Source organism: Fulmarus glacialis, unplaced genomic scaffold, assembly GCF_000690835.1.
Source record: "Fulmarus glacialis isolate BGI_N327 unplaced genomic scaffold, ASM69083v1 scaffold35728, whole genome shotgun sequence".
Classification (NCBI taxonomy): Eukaryota; Metazoa; Chordata; class Aves; order Procellariiformes; family Procellariidae; genus Fulmarus; species Fulmarus glacialis.
The window spans coordinates 38,985-49,897 of record NW_009227109.1 but is presented as its reverse complement, the minus strand read 5'-3'; the positions used below and the strand labels follow the sequence as shown (position 1 = coordinate 49,897).

Below are 10,913 nucleotides of genomic sequence, written 5' to 3'. Positions count from 1 at the left end.
GCGCATGGTGTGACTGTGGTTCTTGCATCGCAGAAGTTAAGTGGCTCAGTAGAGATTATGGTCAAGTGTCATTACTTTCTTCTTAGTTATTCAAGATTTCTCTCTGAGGCTGGGATTTATTAGTGACACCCAAGTCCAGAGACGCCCATCTCTGAGTGCTGAACTGGCTGTACCCAATGCTCCCATCCTTGCCGGAGAGGAAGGGAAGTAGCAGCCAGGGTCAGGGCATCCCTTCTGCCTTTCCTGCCTGCAACCCCAGTTACTTGTATACGATTGTTGTTCTTACTGAGTAGCAGAGATGGGTAGAAACAACTCGTACTAGTCCAGGAACCTGCTGTGATCTTTGCTAATCCTCCAACCTAAATTTCTAGCTCTGTTTTTTCCCAAACCCTTCCATTTAAGCATCATCCTAGCCAACCTAGCTGTAGGCCAGAGTCGAATTATGAGCCTCCTAATCCCGATATTGTCCTGTACCCAGTCTCCCTCATTCCCAACATCATTCCCACCTGCAGCCTCCAGTTACCCTGTCAGTCCCTTCAGGCTCTTTTGATATTTTGATCTTTTCTCTCTGCCCATCCTCACAGAACTCATATTTTCCTGGATGTCATGCAAGGCCATAAGACCAGGGGTCTGAGCAAACCAAGATGGTCCACTGAAGGGAGAAACAAAGTGAGGGGCAGTGAGATTTGCTCCAAAACATTGCAAAAATCTTGCAGAGAAGGGTGTTTTCCCGCCTAACTCATGTTATGGCCACTAGTATGGATTTGTACATTTGGTCAGCCTGAAAATGTGTTTAAACACACTTTTGACATAAAGATGTGTTCATGGGCATTTGTAGACTGTATCATATGAAAAATGGACAGTTAGGATAACATTCAGATGCAGATTAAGACACTTGAATGTCTACACCTGTTTGACTAAGACACTTACTTGTCTACATATGTACTAGGTGGTTATGGTCCAATTATGGTCAATGGAGAGACCTCGTCAGCGCTTGCAGTGAATCCTGGAGATGAATTCAGCCCAAGCAGACACCAAATGGCTTGTCAGCTCAATAGCTGTAGGCTCTTAACCACGCTGGCTAAATCATCCTTGAGTATGAGGGAGTTTAGACACCCAAATAGTGTCTTAATCTGGAGCTGAATCCTTCCCTCAAGGTACAAGTCATTTGGTTGCACAAAGATCCCTTTTAAACTATTTAAACAGATTACAGAATGTATTTGTTTATACAGCATACACTCTATGGCATTTAATATGTACTTAACTGCTCTTCTTGTAATCCAGCCTTTTTTAGATCTATCTTTTGGGTTCTGCCACTGCTCCTTGTTCTGTCTCCAGTGAATTCATCTAGTTGTGCAATGGGAAATAAAACAACTGAAATCCGTGTGAAGTATGAGAATATACTAAGCCACGACATCGATGAGCTGGTAGGTAATAGCTCTTGGGCTTTCAAAAAGTGTTTATTATTTTTAGATGATAGCAAATAATAGTTAAAAAAAGCTCTAATGTTAACATACGATAAAAGACCAATTTTAAATCGCACATTATTCTGGAATGGTGGCTTTATTTGAGGGGGGTGCGACAATTCAGTCTCTTTAAATTCTCTGAAATCTGTGGATGCTGCCTATTTGCTTGTACAAATACTGTGATACAGGTATTTGTGCCTGTGCACCATGTAGTTAGATATATGTACCATTTAGCCCTTAATAGTATAATATATTACATTAAAAAGTACTCTTTTCTGAAGTAGTTTCATGACTGCTTCTGTTTATATCTTCTTATCAAGAGAAGAAAGCATTACACAGCTTGTAATTTAGTCTACTAATTGTAGACTTATTGACTGAAGTTTTATGTTGTCCATTGAACACAAATACACAGAGGCACAAAATTCATACAGCCATAAAAGTTTCTTTGTATTTTATCTATTAATATGTCTTGTTTAGCCAGCAAAGAATCAACTTTTCTAGATGGCAGCAGAGAAAAACTTAACTTTCTTGGTAGTAAATCTCCTCCATTATGACTTTATGAGCCAGATCTATCACAGCTTTGCGAAACAGTATCATAACAGTTTACCAATCCATGCCCCAAAACCTACCTTCCAACTCTTCATCATGAATTATTAACAATAAAGTCATATGTCAAGAACATTTTCATGGGAGAAAGCACTTTCCATAGTTTTTTTTTTTTCCTACGAAAATGGGATTTTTCTGACAGTTTGTCACTAAATGAGAACTCACCGTTCTGTTGCAGTCTTAAATCAAGATCTTTTGCATGAAATGCAAGTGCTATACAGTGCTTTTCCAATGGTGAAATCAGGAACCATTGTATTTCTTTATACTTAATATCCACCACCATCCTTCAGAGCATTATGTCAGTGGTTTCCAACCTCCCTCTACCATGACACATCAGTCCTCACCTGGAAACAAAATACCTTTAGGCTCGGGGAACGATCATTTAAACTTCAAAAACATTCTGATCATGTTGTGTTTGTTGAGATTATGAAGAGAGAAAGGTACTTCTCCATAGATAAATGACCTTATCCTGAACAAGGCACCAAAGGTGGGGAACATATGCATGGCCATATTAGAACAGATAAGTAGCCCCTTTAGTTTTTCATCTTATTTTTGACAAAGACAAGTGTTTCCTAGAGAACAAAAATAAACCCTCTTGGTGAGCAGTTAGAAGATAGCTGACCTATAAGAGGAAACAATGTGACAGGAATAACAGCCTGTGGGAGACAGATCCTGCTGTCTTCTTGTGGTGGAGAACCATGAGGCGCATCCCAGCTCTGCTGGAGCTGCAAGGTCAGGGAAGCTGGGGGGTTGTCCTGGGCTGGAGGTGCCAATGCCTTGCCACTGCCCAATTGCAGGATGAAGCTTGATGCACTTGGTGCCCCAGGGTGCCATCAAGGATTAGAATGGAGCAATGCCATTCTTCCAGATACGTTTTGAAAGTCTTTATCTTTTTTATTGTAATAAATATTATAGAGTTTTTTAGGAGACAGATGGAGTTTTTTAGGAGGCTGCATGAGAACTAAAACTGTTATCCAATTAAATAAATAAATAAATAAAACCTTAATGAATTAATGTTTGTGAAGGGTAATGGGCATGTACTGAATTCTGAAGCTTTTACTTCCTAGAATGGGCACGCACAAGCAGCTACTGTGCAAGTTTCTTCATTTTCCTGTCTTTATTTTTCCCAGTTTAAGAGAGATTCATTTGCCTTCTCTGTAAAATCAGTGTATAGTCTTGTCACTATAACTTAACAGCAAATATTATGGACCGTGCTGTTTGGGTGATAGCAACTGGCCACTATGCACTTTCTTGCAATTGCAGAGCCAAAGTTAGTAACTTTCAGTCCCTCAGCCTGATGTTTGGAGGCAGTTATGGAGATGACTAGTGGGTTATATACTAGACCTCTGTAAGTTAATTTGATTTTCACTAATGCCTTTTCTGAGGCCAGGATTTCCTTTAGGTTGCTTTAGTCACAGCCAATAAACTGCCTTCAGAAATGGTTACCGTGTGTTATACTAAAGATGATCTGAGGAAGTCAGTGAAAATGGGTAAATCCCTTAGCAGTTAGCAAATGAAGCCACAGATATGTAGGTTTCAGCATTATTTATTTTTTTATATATATATATTTAAATCTTGGTGCTGTGTGACTGCAGCAAACCTTCATTCTGTTGTGGTACAAGCAGAGGTGTGCATTATCTTCCAAATGTTTTTGGGGTTTTTTTTGCCAGTGAATATTTGACTCCTTAAACTCTTGGTTTTGAAAGCACTTGCTGGATGAAATTCTGTTCATCTTGGGTAAACTTCTGAAATACAGGCAACGTTACAAAAAAATACGCAGAAAAACTTTGAGAATTAAGCTGTCTAATGTGTTAATATGCATGCCTAAGTGAGGAGATCTAACACAATATTGTCATGAGCTGCCTTTTTTAAAGCCCTTCTGGTTGCATTAGGTTATCTGGATACAGGCTGAAGAAGAAAGCGAAAGAATTTTGTTGAGTTGGGTTCAGTTGTCATCTCGATGACAAGCGTGAAAGTAGAAGAAAAAAAAAAAGAGAGGATAAACCATTGATAAAAGATTATGGTCACGCAAAGGGAGCAAGTGATATTGCTTAGGACATCTTCTGTTAGTGCATATGCAAAGTGAGTGTTACAATCTGTTTACATGCCTGAGGCATGTATTTATTGAGACAAACATTGACAAACATTGTATTTGATGTCTGTGTAAGATTTAAATATTCCTGTATGGTTTAAAATGCCAAAGAACCAAGTAATTTGATAGAATATGAAGGTTTAAAATGAATAGATTTATGTACAGTTTTGGGCTCCCCAGTACGAGAGAAATACAGAGCTACTGGAGAGAACCCAGCAAAGGGCCATGAAGATGATGAAGGGACTGGAGCACGTCTCCTGTGAGGAAAGGCTGAGGGAGCTGGGACTGTTCACCCTGGAGAAGAGAAGGCTCAGGGGGATCCCATCAATGTGTAGAAATACCTGAAGAGAGGGTGCAAAGAGGACAGAGCGAGGCTCTTCTCAGTGGTGCCCAGTGACAGGACCAGAGGCAATGGGCACACACTGAAACACGGGAGGTTCCCTCTGAACATCAGGAAACACTTTTTCACTGTGGGGGTGACCGAGCACTGGCACAGGTTGCCCAGGGAGGTTGTGGAGTCTCTCTCCTTGGAGATACTCAAAAGCTGCCTGGACATGGTCCTGGGCGACCTGCTGTAGGTGGCCCTGCTTGAGCAGGGGAGTGGGACCAGGTGACCTCCAGAGATCCCTTCCAACCTCAATCATTCTGTGATTCTATGTGATTCTATGAATACCTTTAGAAATTGTAGCTGGATTGGGGTTTTCTTTGCCTGCTTGCCACGGAAAAGCTCGGAATTGTACACTGACTCTGCGACACCTCAGGAGATGCTGCAGAACAATTTAGTGTTGACATTGCCAGCTGTTAGTGAGAAACTTGGCTCACTTGATTAAAAGTACTTCCATGTTTAAACATATATGATATTTTACAGGTAAATATGTCTGCAGAATATCGTGACAGGTGCTGCAAGAATAAAAAACATGAAAATAGCAAAGTGTTTTTCTGCAATGATACTCAGGTAAAGTTTAACTTCTCAGAATTTACTTTAGAGAATACAAAATCAGATGGGTTCTTTGTACAGTCCAGTCCCTGAATAACATATTGTGATAGAGAGTAATATAACCTTTTAGTAGTCAAATCATGATTTTTTAAAAATTTGGAATCACACAATTTGTCAAGTAAATTGATATTTTAAAAATTAAAATATTAAGCAATTCCATATCCAAGAAATGCTTTTTTTTTTCTCCTGTAAAGATTCTTTTATATTTTTAATCCAGAATAGTACAGAAAACTTATTTTATTTTGCCATGTAAGTAAACATAAAAATTTCGCAACATCTGTTTTCATTTTTCTACAGAAAATATTAGCTAAGCTTTTCACTTCAGATCTGAAAGCTTTAAAAGTAATAGTTTGGGCAGATCTCAAATGACAGAAAGCACAATTGTCAGCCGTTCCTGCAAATTTCGTCATGACTTGATAAAAAGACAGACTCCAAAAATCATTCACTGTTTTCCTAACTGCAGCAGCTGATTTCATTACGGCTATGATTTCTCCCTAACATCCTTACGCTATGATTATTACTACTACAAATTGATACATTAAATATTTTGAAGAGATGGCAGGTAGGTCAGATTAGTCATGGAAAAGATTGGCACTATGAAAGCAAAAGAAACTAATGGTAACTGGTGGAGCTGGTTTTTTTTGAGACAAACTAACATTATAAAGAATTAATGGTGCACAGACTTTTCAGGACATATTTTTCTTGCTGTCTTCACAGGAAATAGAATCACTACAGAGTATGGCATGCAACATGCTCAGGTTCTTTCATAAGCAAAAAATCAGCAAAGACTTTAGATGGAAAGCAGCATTAGTTTCATGTGGGACATTACAGGTTCTACAGTGCAAATGTGAACGACATAAAAAAGAAAAGGTGAGTGGTAGTGGTGGTCTACAGTTTATTGGAAGTATGTGACTTATTCCTTACAGCTCTTCAACACAGACTATCATATCTACCTCTCAAAGGTACAACTATCATGCACGTATTATACACATGACAAATTTTGCTCTGTGTAGCATATGTCTTGCAGTAGACATTAAGCCCAGTGCAAAGGCTAAGTAAGACAATGATCTGGAAGTCTATAGTGAAGATACATACTCTGGTCCAGTCTGAAATACCTGAGTTAATTCTCCAGTAAAAGACAAAGACCACACTTGTGTGAAGAAGGCCTTTAACTTCTCTAGTGTATAAAATCATAGTTGTTACTTCTCATTGGGGTTCTACTCTAAGATTAATGTTTAATTTGGTTTGTTTCAACAAACAATTAGTGGTCCTTTCCTTATCCCTTTGATCTTTATTTTAACCAGAATATCTCAAACTGAAGAAGAACAGTTAGATATGAAAATATTTGGATTTTTAATCATTGGCAGAATCTGCTCTTTGATGTGTCACTCATATCTAGTGCAATGATCTACAGACTACCATAACAAAGAAAGAGCGTTCTTTTAAGTGTGGCTCACAGTTACCTACTGAACACAAAAATATTGACCACATGAAAAAGCCTCCCCATAGGCACCAAAGGATATAATTCTTTATGATTGGCTTAAATAGTTGGATTGAAGGCTGCATTTAACTCATTCTTTTTCTCCTTGAAATGGAGAAACTCTTATAATCTAGGACCAGATCTTCAAAGTAATGTTGGTGTCTATATTTTGTTTAGCCACCTGTGGTGAATCCAACATTTGCCTTACCATAAGAGGTATCCCAGTTAAGTCATAGAAGTCAAAGAGTGTCACTCTTGAAACTACTACCTAACCTTGTGGATGCCTGGTTTTACTTAAAGACCAATTAAAGTAATTTGGTAAAAATAATGATCAGTCATTGAATATGGACAAGAACCACGGTCTTGGTGTTTCTGGGTGAGATCCTGAATACTAGGCCACAGCACCAACCCCTGGGAACAGGTCTGTCTTGTTCCACCAGCCTGAAGGTACCATGCTTGTAGTCATATCTTTTAAAGTTTGGCTCACAATTTAATTGGCTTTATTTTTCCAGTCCTCCAAATAATGGAGGATAAATTTTAAACCACTGACAGAGGACGTACATGTTCTCAGTTGCACACGCTGGTTTCAGCTGTCCATATTTGTTGTGTGTTAAAGCCGCATTCTCCCAGTCCAGCGGGCAGGGGCGGCAGCAGGGCTGTGCTCAGAGGGAGAACATCAGAGCGATGCAGGCCATGTACCGCCACGGCACGTTTTGTGAATAGCCCAGCTTTCTGGCTTAATTACCATGTAAGGTACATCCATTATTTATTGAGATGTAATGGAATCAGTTTGTTTTAAAAGAAGTCTATATGAAAAGAATAAGGACTGCTCAATTAACAATACAGACTATTCTTTTTCAGGTTTGCACGCAGGTAAATACACATAATAAAGAAGATACAGAAACAGGTGAACAGTCCAAAAAGAAATGTAACCAAGAATTTTGTGAACTGAAAGAAAATATATCTAGCCTTCGATCCTGCTGGAATAAATTTGAAAAAATAATTTCCAGGTGATTCCAGGTGAATCCTGCTCTTTTCTTTCAAAGTGGCATTACTTGGTATCTTTGCATTTTATATGCATTCTTCAAGTAACTCTGCTCGTTTATATGAATACTTTATGCCAGAATTCTGATGGAAAGCTACTGTACCTTGTTCCTGGAGACAGAATAAATAGAAACGGCTAAACCAAGCTGTTGAAGTCCAAGAAGTGGAAATAAAAGACCAGCGTTTGAAACAAAGAATTCTGCAGAAAGCTGTGTCCCACCTTTGTGCTCTGGAAATTACTTTGAATTTTCTGATCTTTCGAGTAACTTTATAATACTGTCATATGAAAGCAATCTACTTGCGTGTCTACTGCAACTTATAAAAACATTTTACAAGCTGCAGGTGAAGAAAACAGTCTGGAAAAGTAGCTGGTTTCTTTACGTAAAATGCATCAAGGACCAAAAGGAACAATTTAGCAAACAAGCAGCAGATCTTGGGTCTGTTCTGCTGATGCAATAATGTTTTCAGCGTGGGTATCTAATGGGTCTGCAAACTGATTTAGGTTTGGAAAAATAGGGAAAAGGTTAACTTTTTGAAAGACTTAGGAAGGGTACCGATTTTTGAGAGATGTAGCACACTTCTGCTGGCTGAAGTAGAGGCAAGACAGCGATGGAAGGCGAAAAAGGAGATGCCGGAATGTAAATTTGTTCAGCTGACTGGAAACAGCACTAGCCTTATGTATTTGGTTATCCTAGAGTTAGCTGCAGGAGGAGCTAGAATTTCTTGCCTTCAGATTGTGATTTCTTATATGCAATTATTTTCTATAACGTGTTTAACATGTTAGACAAACGTGACTTAAAATGTGTGAATATTTTCAGAGAATAATATATTGGCATTTAACTAATAAAGTGTTCATATTTAATTTTGGATAAATATTTTTATAGTTGTTTATAACTCCTTTGCAGTTTCTTACTTTGATATTATAACTCCTTTGGTAATAAAATATTTGTCTTCTATGGAATTGGGCTGTTGACTTTTTGGGTTTAGCTTTTTTTCACAGCTAGTCATTAAAAGCACAGCTGGTAATGTAACCTCCAGCTGCTTGGGACTTCCCATTATAAAATACTTACTTCTTAGTTGCTTGTAAACTGGCCAGTTCAGGTAAACATTTCCATACCAAGTATCTGCTTTGGGAAATCTTTAGTTAAGTCAGCCTGTTGTTTCCTGGTTCAGAGTAAGCTAACATATATTGTTTTATCTGTGCTAAAAGAAATTTTCTGTGGAACTACTCTGAAAAATTTTTGGTATTCAGAACAAAGACCTGAAAAAATGGTGGGATGTGCTTCAAAGAACTCTATAGATCTCCTTTGACTGGAATAAGATCTGCTGTACTGAATCCATGAAACCCAGTGTACCCTACTGCTAATGGTGAGGGAAGAGGTTAAGAGCAAAGCAAACGTACTGTTACGCTTTCCTGGAATATACACCCTCCGATCCCGCATCTATTTATGGTGACTTCTTGAGGTAGGAGTAGTTATCTTTGTAAAACTGTGATTGAGACTTTCACATATTCTCTTTAGTTCTTGATGTAAGACATTGCAACTTTAACTTCAAACACTGAAAAAACACCCCAAACCCAACCCATATCTCTTTTATGTAATAGGAAAGGGAAACAGATTTCCCAATATCATACTGCAAATAAGAGAATTTAACCAGTATTGTAAGGACTTCTCTGGAAATCACTTCTACTGAAAGAAGTCCCAGGAGACTGAGCATTAAATTTGTCTCTGAGACTGAAGAACAGTTGAAAGCCAAGATTTATTTCCTAATAACCACGTGGCAAGGAAAGGTCAGTGGGAATTAAAAGAAAAACACACAGCTGCAATATTAGCTACTACAAAACTGGAAGTTCAGTCAGCTTAAATGACTGAAGCAGCAGCCCACAACTTAAATCTTAAGGCAAATCAAGCAGTTTCAGGCCTATCTTGGCGAAAAGACCAAGGTTAGATCCAGAGCAGAAATTTAAATTGAGTGATTATGAAGTTGTGGGGTTTTTCTGATTGCTTCTCTTAATAAATATCCTGCCTGCCTGATTCTTGTTGCCAAATTTCCTGAGTCACCACTTACATGCAAAGACTAATTGCTAAACGCAGTGACTTGTGCTCTTTGATTTGTTCCTTCCATTTGAGAACCTTCTCCGGTCTCTCTTGAAATTACAAATGTGACAACAATAAACTGCTCTGCAGGAATGGGCGAAGGGATGAAAACCTTGCAGGGTATCACCACCACGCCTACCTCCCTGCCACTTTCATTTATGTACGTATTTATTTATTTGGCCACAGCAAAGAAGGGATATGAATAGGTCAAAACCATGATTTAGAAATACATGGAATTATGGGAAGGTGTCAAGGGAAAATAACTTAGGTATTTAAATTAGTAAAAAGAATTTTAGCACTGTTGTTGCAAGAGATTATGAGAAAGCAGAAAGGGGTGACTAACCCCTGTGAGCAAGATAATGTTGCACATTTCGAACAGCAAGAATGAGTTAGGTGCTCATATAGTTTATAATGAGAAGGAAGAATTTCTGGTGTTTAGGAACCCAGATCAAGGAAGGCCCCTGGAAGAGAATGTTCAAATCTCACTTCACATCATCAAACAGGTGTTTACAGCTGTGGTTCTTTAGCTAGATGCAGGAGTAAACCTTTCCTGGCTGGTTATATGTTTCCTTCCAGTTCCATCTCTTCAGCTTTGTGCTGAGCAAAAGAGATGTTGGCTTTATGATAGGTTTCATTCAGGAGCTACTTAGATTTTTGTTGTGTGGTTTGTTTTTTTTTTTTTTTCCCTCCTGCTATCTGATTGGAATGGTTCATGGTGAACTAGAATAAAGAGGAAACCAGCATGAGGAATATCATGGAATCTCAGCAGAGACAAGAGATTTTGCAGACTCTTGGCAGAGAAATGAATTTCATTCAGAATGAAGGAAAAATGTATCTGCCTTCCTCTGAAGAGGGTGGGGTGAAGTAAACAGAAGAGCCCAGTAGGAGGAACTTTCCTCTAAAAAGAGGAAAGAAAAGAGGAATTGGTCTCTACTCATCTGTATTTAGCCAAAAAAATCAGGAACCCAAACCCTTATTATGATTTCTGCTCACATAAGTGAACTTCACAGGAAAAATATAACTTCTGCTTTTTTTCCGGCTAATCATTTAATCAACAAAACAGTGCTCTAACCTCATGAAGGAGAACAAACACAGATCAAGCTTAGGTTATACATTATGCCTTATGGTCGTC

The 10,913-nt window shown here is 38.5% G+C and overlaps 1 protein-coding gene across 1 annotated transcript; it reads left to right on the top strand.

Moving 5' to 3' along the window:
• The first annotated feature begins 966 nt into the window (after positions 1-966).
• LOC104080603 (interleukin-7-like) lies at positions 967-7,655 on the top strand. Its single transcript, XM_009583044.1, has 5 exons — positions 967-1,060; positions 1,285-1,427; positions 5,033-5,119; positions 5,879-6,031; positions 7,503-7,655. The coding sequence occupies exons 1-5, from the start codon at positions 967-969 to the stop codon at positions 7,653-7,655; spliced, it is 630 nt and encodes a 209-aa protein (XP_009581339.1).
• Positions 7,656-10,913: the final 3,258 nt, after the last annotated feature.

What these genes read in the sequence shown, in the direction of transcription:
- LOC104080603 (XM_009583044.1), top strand. Translation starts at nt 967, where the DNA reads ATGGTCAATGGAGAGACCTCGTCAGCGCTTGCAGTGAATCCTGGAGAT. An exon ending in GGCTTGTCAGCTCAATAGCT is followed by an intron (nt 1,061 to 1,284) that starts GTAGGCTCTTAA and finishes CTTGTAATCCAG; the next exon opens with CCTTTTTTAGATCTATCTTT. An exon ending in TTTTCTGCAATGATACTCAG is followed by an intron (nt 5,120 to 5,878) that starts GTAAAGTTTAAC and finishes CTGTCTTCACAG; the next exon opens with GAAATAGAATCACTACAGAG.